Source organism: Macrobrachium nipponense, chromosome 22 (genome assembly GCF_015104395.2).
Source record: "Macrobrachium nipponense isolate FS-2020 chromosome 22, ASM1510439v2, whole genome shotgun sequence".
Lineage (NCBI taxonomy): Eukaryota > Metazoa > Arthropoda > Malacostraca > Decapoda > Palaemonidae > Macrobrachium > Macrobrachium nipponense.
The window spans coordinates 58794427-58812639 of record NC_087213.1 but is presented as its reverse complement, the minus strand read 5'-3'; the positions used below and the strand labels follow the sequence as shown (position 1 = coordinate 58812639).

Genomic DNA, 18213 nt, shown 5'->3' with positions numbered 1-18213 from the left:
ACTGAGGGACCTAGGGCAACCCGAACGAACTGTAAGGTCTGTAAGGTAAGGTAAGGTAAGGTCTCTCTCTCCTATCTTTCTCTGTCTCTTTTTTTCTCTCGTTCTCTCTATGCAGAGATAGAAAGAAGAGAGGCGCAGTGCAGGAAGGGATATCCCCCCCTCCCTTCCAGTCCTTGGTCTCTCTCTCTGTCTCTCTCTCTCTCTCTCTCTCGTTCTCTCTATGCAGAGATAGAAAAAAGAGAGGCACAGTGCAGGAAGGGATGTCCCCCCCCTCCCTTCCAGTCCTCTCTCTCTCTCTCTCTCTCTCTCTCTCTCGTTCTCTCTATGCAGAGATAGAAAGAAGAGAGGCACAGTGCAGGAAGGAATGTCCTCCCCTCCCTTCCAGTCCTTGGTCTCTCTCTCTATCTCTATCTCTTTTTCTCTCTCCCTCTCTCTATGCAGAGATATAAAGAAGAGAGGCACAGGGTAGGAAGGGATGTCCCCCCCTCCCTTACAGTCATTGGTCTCTCTCTCTCTCTCTCTCTCTCTCATCTCTCTCTCTCTCTCTCTCTCTCTCTCTCTCTCTCTCTCTCTCTCTCTCTCTCATAGTAGCCATCTTGCTTGGTGATACGTTCCCAAGTGCAGTCTGATTAATCTACAGATATCACAAGTTTAACTTACGTCTAGAATTTTAGAAATATCTAGAAGTGTTCGTGAACTATTGGTGATAAGATTAGATTAAAAATAGTAGGATAAAGCGTCTACTAAGTTAGTTTATCAAGTGAAATACTGTAAATCAGAATAAGATGGCGGTAAGTTCCAACTGTGGAAAAAAATGGCGAAATTTAGCTTGTTTGGCAGATTCGCAATACGATGAGGTAGCAGGAAGGGAACTGGCATTTCTCATCTATGAGATCAGCAACAGTCCTAACCAAAAAGATACAAAAGCATTTATAGATATATTAGAAGGATATAATCCTTCAAACTGGAACAAATCAACAGAAAAGATCTTGAAAATAATTGAATAAGTTCCAAATAAAATCCAAGTGGTCAAGAGACTCATAAAGAAAATATACATAAACCAACATATTCTGACAAAGAAAATGAATAAGGTGAACATTGTGAATATCCTAATTGAAGCATTAGGAAAAAGAATGTCAAAAGCATGCAAACTGTGTAAGGTGTGGTATAGCATAGTTAATCCACAAAACCTGATCAGAAAATGTTCTGCATGCAACATTCCGAACCATCCACAATGGGCTGAGGTAATGCAAGATATGAGAAAAGATACCAGAATATTTTGCTCAACATGTCTATCATGGATAGACAATGTTATTAAATCAAGATTGAATGTACAAATAGTTAAGGATGAAGAAGAAGAGGAAGAGGAAGAAGAAGAGGAGGAAAACGGAAGAGAAATAAACAAAAGAAAATCCCGAAGAGGCAATACCCAGATCTACACAATGACGGGAAAGAAGAAAAAATAGACAAAAAAGGCAAAGTCTGCAACCTTTTAAAAAGAGGGAATTGCAGATTTGGAGAAAGATGTTACTACAAACATCCTAAGGTATGTCACAACTATGAAATATATGGTAAATGTGCATACCTAGACGGCTATGAGGATGATTGCAGAGATCTGCATCCAAAAATATGCAAAAACCTAAAAGAAGGAAAAGGATGTAATTTCGACAAAAAATGTAAATATATGCACCCTGTAGCCATGAATCATAATCAAATAAATAATCAATCAAGTAATAAAATCCAAAATAAGAAAGAAACAAATAAAGAGAGGAATAAAGAATATCAGGTAAAAGAAAAAACCAAGCCATCAACTCGATATGCAGTGATGTCAGCAAAACATTTCAAAGCCTCTGCTCCAAGATACAACTCAAGAGATAATAACTGTATTTATTATGCAAGAGGATATTGCAGAAACGGAGAAAATTACAGATTCAGACACAAAATGAATAATTATGCTGAAGGAAGATCAAATATTATGGAAAAGTTGGATTTTTTAATGTCAGAATTTCTGGAAATGAAAAAAAGAACAACATACCAGAACAGGAAAGAGACGTGGGAAAATCCTTATTATTACCAATATTAAATGAAGGAGAAAACACACAAACCATCATAGTGATGAATGCGCAGGGTTTAGTTACGAGTAACTCAAAAAGAAAAATAGAGTACTTAGAAGAACTAACCCAAATTGAAAAGAAAATAGATATAATGAATATAAGTGAAACCTGGTATTCCCAAGAGACTGGGAATGATGATCAAATAAAAATGTTCCAAACTTATAGATCAGATAGAAAAAATAGAAATCAAGGGGGAACCGCAATATATGGGAAAGACAAAAAACAAGGAAAAATATATGAGAAATATAGTAACTCAGAATGTGAACTAATAGTGGTAGAATTTGAATCTGAAAAATTAATGAACATAGTAATATATAGACCTCCTAATACTAAAGAGCTTGACTTAATAATAAAATTGGATGATATATGTAGAAATCACAAGGACTGGACTATGCTCCTATCTGGAGACTTCAACTTTCTTTTCGTAGTCTTGAAAGAACGAATAGGAGATTGTGGTTGTACTTATACATATAAAAAAGAGAGTAGTAGTAGTGCAGAAGATAAGAGGCAATTCGAAAAGCTATTAGATACGCTACTAGAATACAACATTCAACAAATAAATCACCTGCCAACAAGAAAGGAAAATACTTTAGACCTAGTATTTGTGGACGAGATGAATTATGTTAAAGAAATAACAGTTTATAATGCGAGTATTTCAGACCATAATGTCATAGAATTAACAGTCCATTCCAAAGCAAGTGAAAACAGAGATAAGCAAGAAATGAAAAAGTGGGAAGGATATGGAAAATACAACTTCTACAGTAAAAATATAAAATGGTCAGAAATAGATGAAGAATGAAACAAAGATTGGGATAACATTTTCGTAAGTGATGACATAAGGGTAAATACGGAGATATTATATAAAATATTAGAGAAAATAGTGGATAAATATATACCGAAGAAGAAAAGTAAACATCAGTCATGCATACCAAGAGACAGAGGGATCTTGTTCCAGAAAATCAGAAAGTGGAAAAAAGGTCTTGCAAAAGAAAAAGAAAAAATGCATGGAAAGTTATAGAACTAAAAAGTAAGATAGAAAATGCAGAACAAAAGATTATACAATAAAAAGAAAAAGAAAAACGGGACTTGGAAGAAAAAACCCTAATAAATATCAAGCAAAACCCCAAACTATTATACTCATACGCGAAAAAGATGAATAAAAGAAGAATAGAAATAGGCCCTCTAAGAATTGAAGGGAGATTAACGAATGAAAAAAAGGAAATATGCAACATATTGGCTGAACAATATAAGAGACAATTCGCCCCTAGAATAGATAATGAAGATAATGATATAGAAGTAAGGGACAAAAATAGTGAATATTTAGCTGTAATAGATATTAATGAAGATGATATTGTGCAGGCTATTAATGAAATTGAAAATGGAGCTGCAGCAGGGCCTGATGGAGTGCCTGCTATTTTGTTAAAGAAAGTAGTTCATTCTATCGCAAAGCCACTTGCAATATTATTAAGACAAAGTGTAGATACAGGCATGATTTATGATGAGCACAAATTAGCATATATTACCCCTACATTCAAAAGTGAATCAAGACTAGAGGCAAGTAATTATAGGCCTGTGAGTCTAACATTACATATTATGAAAGTGTATGAAAGGGTAATGAAGAAAAATATTATGAAACATTTAATAAAAAATAATCTGTTTATTATAGGACAACATGGTTTCGTACCTGGAAAAAGTACACAAATCCAACTGTTAGTCCACCGTGAAAACATATACAAAAATATGAAAAGCGGAAATGAAACAGATGTGGTTTATCTAGACTTTGCAAAAGCTTTTGGCAAGGTAGACCATAATATATTAGCGAAGAAAATTAGAAAACATAATATCGTAGATAAAGTAGGAAGATGTTTAAAAGAATTTTTACACAACAGAAAACAGATAAAGTAATTTCCGGTGTGCCTCAAGGTACGGTGTTAGCTGCATTACTGTTTGTTATTATGATTGCAGACATAGACAGTGATGTTAAGGTCTCGGTAGTGAGTAGTTTTGCCGATGACACAAGAATAAGTAGAGCAATTACTTGTGATGGAGGTAGGAACGCGCTACAAAGAGACCTTAACAAAGTATATGATTGGGCAGAGGTAAATAGGATGGTATTTAACTCTGATAAATTTGAATCAATAAACTATGGAGACAGAGAAGGAAAGCTATATGCATATAGGGGACCTAATAATGAGACAATCACTAATAAGGAAGCAGTTAAAGACCTTGGTGTGATGATGAATAGGAACATGTTATGCAACAATCAAAAAGCAATTGTATTGGCAAAATGTAAAGCAAAAATGGGAATGTTGTTACGGCGCCTCAAAACAAGAAAAGCTGAACACATGATTATGCTTTATAAAACATATGTTCGTAGTCCACTTGAATATTGCAATATGATATGGTACCCACACTATCAAAAGGATATTGCACAAATAGAGAGTGTACAAAGGTCCTTTACAGCTAGAATAAAAGAAGTAAAGGTCCTTGACTACTGGGAAAGACTACCATCCTTAAAATTATATAGTCTAGAAAGGAGAAGAGAACGCTACATGATAATTCAGGCATGGAAACAGATAGAAGGAATAGCTGAAAACATCATGGAGCTAAAAATATCAGAAAGAGCAAGCAGAGGTAGATTAATAGTGCCCAAAACTATACCAGGAAAAATAAGGAAAGCACACAGGACATTAATCCACTCTGCATCCGCAAGCATCGATAATGCAGGCGTTCTATTTCAATGCGTTGCCAGCTCATCTGAGGAATATAACAGGAGTGAGCGTAGATGTGTTTAAGAATAAGCTCGACAAATATCTAAACTACATCCCAGACCATCCAAGATTGGAAGATGCAAAATATACCGGAAGATGTACTAGCAACTCTGGTAGACATTAGAGGTGCCTCACACTGAGGGACCTGGGGCAACCCGAACGAGATGTAAGGTCTGTAAGGTAAGGTAAGGTCTCTCTATGCAGAGATATAAAGAAGAGAGGCACAGGGCAGGAAGGGACGGTCCCCCTCCCTTCCATTCCTTGGTATCTCTCTCTCTCTCTCTCTCTCCAATCTTTCTCTATCTCTTTTTCTTTCTCCTTCTTTCTTTGCAGAGATAGAAAGAAGAGAGTCACAGGGCAGGAAGGGATTTCCCCCCTCCCTTACAGTCTATGCTCTCTCTCTCTCTCTCTCTCTCTCGCTTTTTCTCTCCTCTCTTTGCAGAGATAGAAAGAAGAGAGGCACGGGGCAGGAAGGGATGTGCCCCTCCCTTACAGTCCATGGTCTCTCTCTCTCTCTCTCTCTCTCTCTCTCTCTCTCTCTCTCTCTCTCTCTCGCTTTTTCTCTCCTCTCTTTGCAGAGATAGAAAGAAGAGAGGCACGGGGCAGGAAGGGCTGTTCTCCCCTCCCTTCCAGTCCTCTCTCTCTCTCTCTCTCATCATCTCCTCTCTTCCTCATCTCTCTCTCTCTCTCTCTCTCTCTTTTTTTTTCTCTCCCTTTCTTTCTATGCAGAGATAGAAAGAAAGAGGCACAGGGCATGATGGGATGTCCCCCCCTCCCTTCCAGTCCTTGGTGTCTCTCTCTCTCTCTCTCTCTCTCTCTCTCTCTCTCTCTCTCTCTCTCTCCTATCGTCAAATTAACGTAATTTATTGATTGTTTATTTTCTTAAATCAGCTTTGTACCTTAGTTTTAAGTGTTCTCTTATATTTAGTTCAGCAGCTGTATTTCTTTTACGTTAACATAACGTTCAGTGGTTTTGCTCAGTGATTCCTCCTCTTGTTGTGAATTCCCTAACTATCGTGTTAACGATTGTTTTTCTTTTGTTTTCGAGTTGGAATGGAACTGTAGTGCTGTGAGTGGAGGCCGGCCAAAAATAGTTGGGGCCTGTACAAGCTTCTGGACGTATGCTCTTTTGTTAGCAGCTTTCTGTAGATTTATCATTCTCCTTTTGGAGGAATACTCCGACGGACCTTCCCTTGGAAGTGGTTTTCCGTAGATGTGCCCAGCCATCTACGGCGTATGTGCATTTTTGGAGGATATTGCAGAAACGGAGAAAATTGCAGATTCAGACACAAAATGAATAATTATGCTGAAGGAAGATCAAATATTATGGAAAAGTTGGTTTTTTTAATGTCAGAATTTCTGGAAATGAAAAAAAGAACAACATACCAGAACAGGAAAGAGACGTGGGAAAATCCTTATTATTACCAATATTAAATGAAGGAGAAAACACGCAAACCATCATAGTGATGAATGCGCAGGGTTTAGTTACGAGTAACTCAAAAAGAAAAATAGAGTACTTAGAAGAACTAACCCAAATTGAAAAGAAAATAGATATAATGAATATAAGTGAAACCTGGTATTCCCAAGAGACTGGGAATGATGATCAAATAAAAGGGTTCCAAACTTATAGATCAGATAGAAAAAATAGGAATCAAGGGGGAACCGCAATATATGGGAAAGACAAAAAACAAGGAAAAACATATGAGAAATATAGTAACTCAGAATGTGAACTAATAGCGGTAGAATTTGAATCTGAAAAATTAATGAACATAGTAATATATAGACCTCCTAATACTAAAGAGTTTGACTTAATAATTGAAAAATTGGATGATATATGTAGAAAACACAAGGACTGGACTATTCTCCTATCTGGAGACTTCAACTTTCCTTTCGTAGAATGGAAAGAACGAATAGGAGATTGTGGTTGTACTTATACATATAAAAAAGAGAGTAATAGTAGTGCAGAAGATAAGAGGCAATTCGAAAAGCTATTAGATATGCTACTAGAATACAACATTCAACAAATAAATCACCTGCCAACAAGAAAGGAAAATACTTTAGACCTAGTATTTGTGAATGAGATGAATTATGTTAAAGAAATAATAGTTTATAATGCGAGCATTTCAGACCATAATGTCATAGAATTAACAGTCCATTCCAAAGCCAGTGAAAACAGAGATAAGCAAGAAATGAAAAAGTGGGAAGGATATGGAAAATACAACTTCTACAGTAAAAATATAAAATGGTCAGAAATAAATGAAGAATTAAACAAAGATTGGGATAACATTTTCGTAAGTGATGACATAAGGGTAAATGCGGAGATATTATATACAATATTAGAGAAAATAGTGGATAAATATATACCGAAGAAGAAAAGTAAACATCAGTCATGCATACCAAGAGACAGAAGGATCTTGTTCCAGAAAATCAGAAAGTGGAAAAAGGTCTTGCAAAAGACAAAAATACATGGAAAGTTATAGAACTAAAAAGTAAGATAGAAAATGCAGAACAAAAGATTATACAATCAAAAGAAAATGAAAAACGGGACTTGGAAGAAAAAACCCTATTAAATATCAAGCAAAACCCCAAACTATTATACTCATATGCGAAGAAGATGAATAAAAGAAGAATAGAAATAGGCCCTCTAAGAATTGAAGGGAGATTAACGAATGAAAAAAAGGAAATTTGCAACATATTGGCAGAACGATATAAGAGACAATTCGCCCCTAGAATAGATAATGAAGATAATGATATAGAAGTAAGGGACGAAAATAGTGAATATTTAGCTGACATAGATATTAATGAAGCTGATATTGTGCAGGCTATTAATGAAATTAAAAATGGAGCTGCTGCAGGGCCTGATGGAGTCCCTGCTATTTTGTTAAAGAAAGTAGTTCATTCTATCGCAAAGCCACTTGCAATATTATTAAGACAAAGTGTAGATACAGGCAAGATTTATGATGAGCACAAATTAGCATATATTACCCCTACTTTCAAAAGTGGATCAAGACTAGAGGCAAGTAATTATAGGCCTGTGAGTCTAACATCACATATTATGAAAGTGTATGAAAGGGTAATGAAGAAAAATATTATAAAACATTTAATAAAAAATAATTTGTTTAATAAAGGACAACATGGTTTCGTACCCGGAAAAAGTACACAAACCCAACTGTTAGTCCACCGTGAGAACATATTCAAAAATATGAAAAGCGGAAATGAAGCAGATGTGGTTTATCTAGACTTTGCAAAAGCTTTTGACAAGGTAGACCATAATATATTAGCGAAGGAAATTAGAAAACACAATATCGTGGATAAAGTAGGAAGATGGTTAAAAGAATTTTTACACAACAGAAAACAGATAGTTATTGCAAACGATGAGAAATCGGATGAAGCCAAGGTAATATCCGGTGTGCCACAAGGTACGGTGTTAGCTGCAATACTGTTTGTTATTATGATTGAAGACATAGACATTAATGTTAAGGATTCGGTAGTGAGTAGTTTCGCAGATGACACAAGAATAAGTAGAGAAATTACTTGTGATGAAGATAGGAACGCTCTACAAAGAGACCTTAACAAAGTATATGATTGGGCAGAGGTAAATAGGATGGTATTTATCTCTGATAAATTTGAATCAATAAATTATGGAGACAGAGAAAGAAAGCTATATGCATATAGGGGACCTAATAATGAGACAATCACAAATAAGGAAGCAGTTAAAGACCTTTGTGTGATGATGAATAGGAACATGTTATGCAATGATCAAATAGCAATTCTGTTGGCAAAATGTAAAGCAAAAATGGGAATGTTGTTACGGCACTTCAAAACAAGAAAAGCTGAACACATGATTATGCTTTATAAAACATATGTTCGTAGTCCACTTGAATATTGCAATATGATATTGTACCCACACTATCAAAAGGATATTGCACAAATAGAGAGTGTACAAAGGTCCTTTACAGCCAGAATAGAAGAAGTTAAAGACCTTGACTACTGGGAAAGACTACAATCCTTAAAATTATATAGTCTAGAAGGAGAAGAGAACGCTACATGATAATTCAGGCATGGAAACAGATAGAAGGAATAGCAGAAAACATCATGGAACTAAAAATATCAGAAAGAGCAAGCAGAGGTAGATTAATAGTGCCCAAAACTATACCAGGAAAAATAAGGAAAGCGCACAGGACATTAATCCACTACGCACCAGCATCGATAATGCAGCGTCTATTCAATGCGTTGCCAGCTCATCTGAGGAATATATCAGGAGTGAGCGTAGATGTGTTTAAGAATAAGCTCGACAAATATCTAAACTGCATCCCAGACCATCCAAGATTGGAAGATGCAAAATATACCGGAAGATGTACTAGCAACTCTCTGGTAGACATTAGAGGTGCCTCACACTGAGGGACCTGGGGCAACCCGAACGAACTGTAAGGTCTGTAAGGTAAGGTAAGGTCTCTCTCTCTCTCTCTCTCTCTCTCTCTCTCTCTCTCTCTCTGCAGAGATAGAAAGAAGAGAGGCACAGGGCAGGAAGGGATGACCCCCTCCCTTCCAGTCCTTGGTCTCTCTCTCTCTCTCTCTCTCTCTTCTCTCTCTCTCTCTCTCTCTCTCTCCTTCCTATCTTTATCTCTTTTTCTCTCTCGTTCTCTCTCTGCAGAGATAAAAAGAAAAGAGGCACAGGGCAGGAAGGGATGTCCCCGCCTCCCTTCCCTTGCTATAATTTTGTCGAATTTGTGCTACTACATGGATTCCATTGATTTTAAATATTATCTAACTTTCTGTTGGTGTGTGTGTTTTTGTCTTGATTTCGTTATTCTAAATATTGTCTAAGTTTGTATGTAATAATGTCTGTGCTTTATGCTGATTTTATTTGTATTGACGTTTTCGTGTAGCCTGCCATACAAGCTACTACAGCTTCGGCGGCTTTACACGAACTGTGTGGAGAATTGTATTAATATGACATAAATAAAAACTAAACTAAACTAAACTAAACTATTATTATTATTATGAAAGATGCCAGAAGCTGTGGTTAAACAATCGTTGTTTAACCTGTAGGGTTTTTCTGGTGTCATTTTTTATTCCAAGTCTGCATTCTGACTATTCCTTAGCACTACTTAAACAGTCTACTAGAGTGCCTAGGGAGGTCATTTTCACATACAGGGTCAAGATCAGTGTACAAATTTATATATTAGTCTTGATAGATATACAATGATATCAAAGAAATTCTCTCTCTCTCTCTCTCTCTCTCTCTCTCTCTCTCTCTCTCTCTCTCTCTCTCTCTCTCTCTCTCTCTCTCCTGATACTTTTCAATCTTTTCCCTTCTACTCTGGTCTCACATGGTATTGCGACATCAGTGAGTTACACTTTCTTCTTAATGTTGTCAATCAACGTCACGTCTGGTCTATTGGCACCTATGACCCTTTGTGTTCTGATACCACAGTCGCCCGAGGATATTTGCTTGATCGTTTTCTTTCACTAAGCTCCTCCCCATTTATACTCTCTTCGTCATATTTCAGTTCTCAAAGAGGGAAGGCGGTCTTTTTAACTATGTTGACATTTTAACATATCTAAATTATGGGGTCTCGTACTACATAAATTAGGAAAACATAAGGAAATGTTTAGATTTTTATTGATTTCCAAGAAATATTTTGGTGTGTGAAGTCATATCTGTATTATGACGTTATCATCCGTTTAGCAAATTTCAATTCCAACTTGAATTAATATTAAGCGGAGATATTTTTGAAGAATTACAATTACAGTTACCTTAAGAATGTGTAATGAATAACATTTTAATTAAGTTACAAATACTACAAGCCTGCCTTCATCGCACAGCCGCCCAGGTGTGAAGGGGGCGTGGCCTAGGCAGGCAAGAGATGACAATCCGATTTCCTTCGCTCCAGATGCAACCGCCTTACTTATTCCCACCTTTTGTATGACCAGCATGCGCTTGTGTAAGAGTCTCTCCTTCCACGCCCAGGAGAGGGCTATAACGAACCACGCCCGCACCAAACATCAGAAGACTTCTGTCACAGATGTTCATCAAAGTACGTAAAGATGCTTCTGGGATATTGTGGGGGGATGACGCTACCTCTCTCTGTAGATACCTTGGTACCTAGAGGACTGTAGGATTGGTCTGGAGGTATGTAAGGAACTGCGGGGGCCCTGGGACTGTGAAATGATAGGAAGAGACTTAAAATCTTGTCCTAGCAGGACGGTATATCTTCCATAGTACATACCTTACAGCGGTGAGGTCGGGTGACTGTCGACCAGACAGTAGTCAAGAACATCTTAACGTGGTTGATGCTTTCCTTTGTGACGAATTGGTGCCTGTCAACCCGAGCTCTGTAAGGAATCTCATCCTCGCGAATGATGAATATCTGTGCACCAGTGTCTTCGAAAGGTCTGACCTGGTGGGCAGGCTGGAGGGCCTACTAGAACTGAAGGATTGTCCGTCCCTGTCATTGTGCTGGCAGTAACCGCAGCTGCTTTCTTGGGGCATCTCGACCAGGAAGCGGTGCGCCCATGTACTTTGCACAAGTCATAGAAACTCTCGCTGAAGTCGTGCTTGGGTCCATCTTTTGTAGTACTCTTGTCATATGAATCATGGCTACTACGAAGAGTAGTGGGGACCGTGAGTCGCCCTGTAAGATCCCTCTCCTGATGTTAACCTCTCTTAGTCTTATCCCAGTTGCCCATTGTATTTTTGGGGAAGCTGAAGGTGCTTTCCTCTGCCCCATATATGTTCAAGGATTCTATTAACCATGTGTGTTGCTATCATGTCGAAGGCATTCTTGTAGTCGATTGTGATGGTAATTGCTTCATAGCAAAGGAAGATAAAGGAAAGGAGAACGCATTTTCGAGAAGTTCGGCAGTAAGGAGGCTTTCGCGCCACTGTTGGAGGCGCCTACGCTCGCGGCTGTTCTAGAATCGGCAGGAGTGTTGTGGATCTCGTCGGGACGTGAGAAACGCCGCGATTTCTGATGCAATACCTCGTCTAGATTCATCTAAGAAGTTCTAGAAATCCCTGGAGTCGGTGACGTTTGCCGTAGGCTCCGCCCCCAGAGTGCTGTATAAATACGACGAATGAACTTTGGAGAGCAGTGATCGTAGAAGGAAGAGATCGTAAAAGAGAGAGATCACCAGTTAGTAAGAGCCACAGATCAGATTATCAGCCAGAGATCAGCAGCAGTGATCGTCAGAGAGAGACTAGAGACGAAGGAACCGACGAAGTATCAATCAGAAGAAGAGTTGTTTGAGAGTTGGTTGGATATTGGTCTAGTCGTCTTCAGGAGTGGATGAATTATCTCGTGTTATGTCGACGTCGAACAGACTGCAGAGAAGAAAAGGTCCTGCTAGAGGTTTTGGGTATTTCCTACCTTTCAAGTAGACTAGTTTCTGCAATACGGAGTCAAGAGGATGAATGCAATTGCCGCTCTACATTTATGAAGCCAGGGCGTCGAATCGCCAAATCGGGTAGCAAGTATTTGAATTGCCTCACTGTTTCCCCAGTTCACGCAGTGTAAGATTCTATCGTTTTATGTAAATAGGAGATACCATTCTGCATTTACCTTTGTTAGTAAGCTTGTAAATAAATCTTTGTTGTGTTAGAGTTTCTTTCTATATTTGTTTCAACTGTTTGTGTTGATATATTTTTTTTTTATTTCATATCGAACCTGAAGCGGACCTCTCTCAGAGGCCGTAACATTGTGTCGACCTTTAACCAGGATATTTCGACACCGTAACATTGTCTCTGAGATCCCAGAGTCCGTAACAATTGTGGCGACCTTGCCTAGGCTATCAACACTTTAACAGTTTGAAACAGGGAAAATATAGAAAGAATCAGAATGAGTGAGATGGTGAAAGAGTATTGAGTTAGGCAAGCTACTAGGTCTAGAGGGGGATGATCTCCGTGAGTATGTTGAAAGGAAAGAGAGGGAAAAGTATGAGAGAGATGAAAGAGCAGCTGAGAGAGAAGTGAGGAAAATGCAGCGAGAGGTAGAAATGTTGGTAATGCAGCAGGAAAGAGAAAAAGTACGTATGCATGAGCAGGTAGAGAGAGAGGAAGAACGTATGCATGAGTTGGAAATTGCTCGGTTAAGGGAAAGTACTCGTAACAGTCGGACAAGCAAAAACAAAAACGGAGCTGATAGGATGGGTATGAGTACAGTGCTAAAATTAGTACCAAAGTTTGATGAGGAGGATGTTACGACATATTTCATGTGTTTTGATAAGTTAATGGAACGAGTAGGTTCTCCTAAAGAAATGTGGACTTTATATTTGCAATCAGTTTTGAGTGGTAGGGCACTTACTGTGTATAGTTGCATGTCTAAGGAGGAATGTGATAATTATGATATCGTGAAAGAAACTGTTCTTAGCGCATATAGGTTAGTACCGGAGGCGTACCGTAAGAAATTTAGAAATTTAAGAAAGGATGAAAATATTACGTATGTAGAATACGGTAAGAAGTTAGAAAGGCTGTTTTTTGATTGGTTAACTTCTGCTAAGGTTGAGGACGAATATAGTCTAACTCATAATTTGAGTGTTAGTAAGAAACGAAATGATCCTTCGTCTGGTAGAGTACAAAGCAGTAAAGGTTTCAGTCCTAGTAATAGCAATGCGAGTAGAAGTGACTATTCCTGTTATACATGCGGAAAACCTGGTCATACGTCTAAGGTTTGTAAGAGTAGAATGGCATATAGTGGCTCAGAATTAACTTGTTTCCGATGTAATGGGAAAGGGCATTTAGCGAGGAATTGTGCAGCAGAAAGGAAGGACGGTAAGAAACCAGTATCTCTAGTTAACCTTTCGTCAAGTAGGGATGATGTGATGAGAGAAACTAGGAAAGTTTTTGGTGAATTTCTGTCGGAAGGCGTAGTTTCCTCTCTTGGAGGAGTAGATTCGAGAGAAGTAGTCTTGCTTCGAGACACAGGTGCTGCTATCTCACTGATTTTGAGAGAGTGTGTGCCGAACAGGGCAGAAATCAATATGGAAGAGAAAGTCATGTTAGGTGAATTTCCTAACACTTGTGTTCTTTGTCCTTTGTTGAAGTTGAATTTAGAAAGTCAGGTAGTGTCAGGAGAAGTAAAACTTGCAGTTGTGGACAGTTTGCCCGTCGAAGGCGTTGACATTATTGTCGGTAATGACTTTGCTTTATCCAATAATGTGAATCCTGTTGTGAGGAATATTCCGGTGCCTGAAATGGTAGTAACTAGGTCGGGTTTAGATACAGACGTAGACTACGGTGATAATAAGTTCGTGGATTCGAACGTGTGTGAGTTCGTGGATTCGAACGAGTGTTAGTTCGTGGATACCGAACGAGTGTAAGTTCGTGGATTCGAACGTGAGTGAGTTCGTGGATTCGAACGAGTGTGATAGAGGTAGCGAGGTTGATCTTGGCATGAATGGGGCTGAGAGACCTAACTCTATCGTTGACAGTGAGAGCCAAGGGGAAGGCGTAGCTGTCGAGAGTAATGTAGTAAATGTACCAGTATCTAGTGCTAGTTACGGTGATGAATTAGGCTCTAACGTTTTGGATAAGGATGAGCTAGTCAAGTTGCAGAAAGAGGATGAGACACTAACCCGAATGTTTGAGTGTGAGCTGGATGATGATCTCGATGTGTGTAAGGAAACTTATTGTGTAAAGGACGAAGTTTTGTGTCATGTTCATCCTGAGTCAGGTAGTAAAGAGGAAATCAGAGAAAAATTAGTAGTTTCTAGGAAGCTTCATGAATTAATTTTGAAGTTAGCACATGATGAGCAAGGACATTTGGGAGTAAATAAAACTTTCAAGTGTATTAGTAGGGCGTACTTTTGGCCTAAGATGAAAAATGATGTGTGTTTTAAGAGGTTTGCTTTAAGCTGTCGTGAATATCAAATTGCCGGGAAACCGATTCATGTAATTCCCAGAGTTCAGTTGTGTAATATTCCTTCAGTAGGCGAATCTTTAGAGAATGAATTTATAGATATGTTCGTACCTTTGCCTAGAAGTAAGGGTAGAGATGATTGCATAACTAATCTTGAGTATTATAAAAACAATCTAAGACATGTTTGGCAGTTAGTGGAGGAGAACGGAAGCGCTTGGCACTTAGCGAAAGAAAACGCGAAAGGAAGTCAAGGGGAACTTAAAGGGAAACATAATCTAAGACCAAACAAAAGAAGTTTGGGTGTAAGAGATAAAGTTTTAGTACACGTCTCGAGAATAAGTCCCTTTTTACCTTATAAGTTTGAAGGTCCTTTTTCAGTTTTAGAGAAGAGGGGAAATATATATCATAGAATTAATGTGGGTAAGAGTAGAGCAAAGGCAATGAATGTAAATTTGCTTCAGTATTATAAACAACGCCCCGTGCCGTGGCCTCCGCCCTTGTAACAGTGTTACTGAGTGAGATTAGTTTTGAGAAAAGCACAAGAGGTGTTTTAGTATTTATAAGTTTTAATCAGAGTTCAGAAAACGGAAAAAAGTAAGAGAGAAGGATAATGTTATAGTTAGTAGCCTCTCTAGAGATTTCTCAAAATGAGTAGCCTAATAACCGTTTTCTGTTATCACACGAGTGAGTGTGTGAGTGGGGAAGTGTGCGTGTTTGACTGGATTAAAGCTTTATGCAAAATTGTTTCCCCACTGTTTAATTCTTGCTTCTCTTTAGAAAAAAAAAATAAAATCAATTGATTTCATTTTTTTTCTCTTTTGGGGGGGGCGTGTGATGGTAATTGCTTCATAGCAAAGGAAGATAAAGGAAAGGAGAACGCATTTTCGAGAAGTTCGGCAGTAAGGAGGCTTTCGCACCACTGTTGGAGGCGCCTACGCTCGCGGCTGTTCTAGAATCGGCAGGAGTGTTGTGGATCTCGTCGGGACGTGAGAAACGCCGCGATTTCTGATGCAATACCTCGTCTAGATTCATCTAAGAAGTTCTAGAAATCCCTGGAGTCGGTGACGTTCGCCGTAGGCTCCGCCCCCAGAGTGCCGTATAAATATGACGAACGAACTTTGGAGAGCAGTGATCGTAGAAGGAAGAGATCGTAAAAGAGAGAGATCACCAGTTAGTAAGAGCCACAGATCAGATTATCAGTGAGAGATCAGCAGCAGTGATCGTCAGAGAGAGACTATAGACGAAGGAACCGACGAAGTATCAATCAGAAGAAGAGTTGTTCGAGAGTTGGTTGGATATTGGTCTAGTCGTCTTCAGGAGTGGACGAATTATCTCGTGTTATCTCGACGTCGAGCAGACTGCAGAGAAGAAAAGGTCCTGCTTAAGTCCATTGACGACCTAACCCACTCCTCCACGGCGCCACATTATTATTATTATTATTATTATTATTATTATTATTATTATTATTATTATTATTATTATTATTATTATTATTATTGTTATTATTATTATGGAAAGATGTTGCTGCATGAGCTACATTCAACTTGTAAATAGTCTTCTCTATTTTTCTAATAATAGCTTTCTCTCTGCTACTACAACTGGCGAGTATTGCGCCGATATTATTCATCAGGAGGAGTCAATTTTGGGGATATTGCTTAAAATTTATTTATTTGTCACAGTAAAAGAACATATAGATTAAAACATAAGTACATCTAGTGGCCAACGTTTCTCTCGGTATCATCCGAGCATGATCAAGGCAGTGGATCGGAGCAGACTGAAGATGCTGTCGGAATCTACTCAATATATAGTACCATGTCAGCAGCGGGTTCAACCGCTCGCTGGGTTTTCATTGGCTGGTGGCGCAATACGTTCCTACTATTGGCTGGAGGAAGTTTTCTTCAAGACACTTCTCGTCGTTGAAGGTCGCGCTGTTGCAGCCTAGCAGACCGTCGAGGCTGGAGCATGACTTCCCTGGGTGTTGCGTCACGACGGCTCGCATTGTCATTAGCGGCTGGGCTGCTTGTCTCATCTGGTATTGCTTGACTGGGGGTGTCGCTTGGTCCGGTATTAATTATATTATTATTTATAATTATGGGTCTTCTTAACGAGCACCTGAGTCACTCAGGTGCTCGTTAATAACGGGTATCCGAATCGACTTATTAATAAAGAAGTCCGAACAGCGCTGGATCGGTGGTACAGCGAGAGTGAGAGACCGCAGCCCCACCCCCATGAGAAGATCAAGCTGTTTTACAAAGCCAGAATGCACGCACGTCACCGTGAGGACGAGGATGCATTAAGAAAAATAATAAGAGAGAATGTGACCCCCACCGAAGTCGACAAAGAACTCGAACTCGTGATTTATTACCAAAATCGACGTACCCGCGACCTTATCATGAAGAACAACCTGACCCCCCCTGCAAGAGACCTCTTGAAACAGTCAAATGTAGTCTACCAATTCTTATGCCCCGTCCGTGGATGTCCCGCTTACGTTGGTATGACTTCTATAAAACTGTCCAAAAGGATTTTTTGCCACGCACAAGAAGGGACAATTAAAAACCATACCTTGACAGCACACCAGGAAGCTATCTCCCGCGACGGTATTATCAAGAATACTAAGATAATAGGGAGGGCTCCTGACCAGCGACGCTTACGACTGCTCGAGGTACTCCTCATACAACAAGAGAAGCCCTCATTAAATACGACACAGGAAGTGCTTTTCCTCCCCACCAACGTAAGAAGACCCATGAATATAAATAATAGTATAATTAATACCAGACCGAGCGACACCCCCAATCAAGGAATACCAGATGAGACAAGCAGCCCAGCCGCTAATGACAATGCAAGCCGTCGTGACGCAACACCCAGGGAAGTCATGCCCCAGCCTCGACGGTCTGCTAGGCTGCAACAGCGCGACCTTCAACGACGAGAAGTGTCTTGAAGAAAACTTCCTCCAGCCAATAGTAGGAACGTATTGCGCCACCAGCCAATGAAAACCCAGCGAGCGGTTGAACCCGCTGCTGACATGGTACTATATATTGAGTAGATTCCGACAGCATCTTCAGTCTGCTCCGATCCACTGCCTTGATTATGCTCGGATGATACCGAGAGAAACGTTGGCCACTAGATGTACTTATGTTTTAATCTATTTGTTCTTTTACTGTGACAAATAAATAAATTTTAAGCAATATCCCGAAATTGACTCCTGATGAGTAATATCGGCGCAATACTCGCCAGTTTTAGTAGCAGAGAGAAAGCGATTATTAGAAAAATAAAGAAGACTATTTACAAGTTGAGTGCAGCTGATGCAGCAATCTTTCAATAAGACTTGTTTGAAAGAGGGTCTCCTTCCAATATATTATTATTATTATTATTATTATTATTATTATACTTATATTATTTTGTTATTATTATTATTTTTATTTTATTTTTTGTTATTTATTTTCATTACTTTATATATTAATTTTTGTT

General features: G+C 38.9%; 2 protein-coding genes across 10 annotated transcripts in view; both read left to right on the top strand.

Moving 5' to 3' along the window:
• The window catches only part of LOC135198703 (uncharacterized), a 990834-nt gene that overhangs the window by 930804 nt on the left and 41817 nt on the right, over positions 1-18213 (top strand). The window lies entirely within an intron of this gene.
• The window catches only part of LOC135198282 (histidine-rich glycoprotein-like), a 12203-nt gene continuing 11542 nt past the window's right edge, over positions 17553-18213 (top strand). Inside the window, exon 1 of the mRNA XM_064225852.1 lies at positions 17553-17705. Coding sequence (XP_064081922.1) covers positions 17553-17705 — 153 coding nt within the window. The remainder of the gene's footprint in view (positions 17706-18213) is intronic.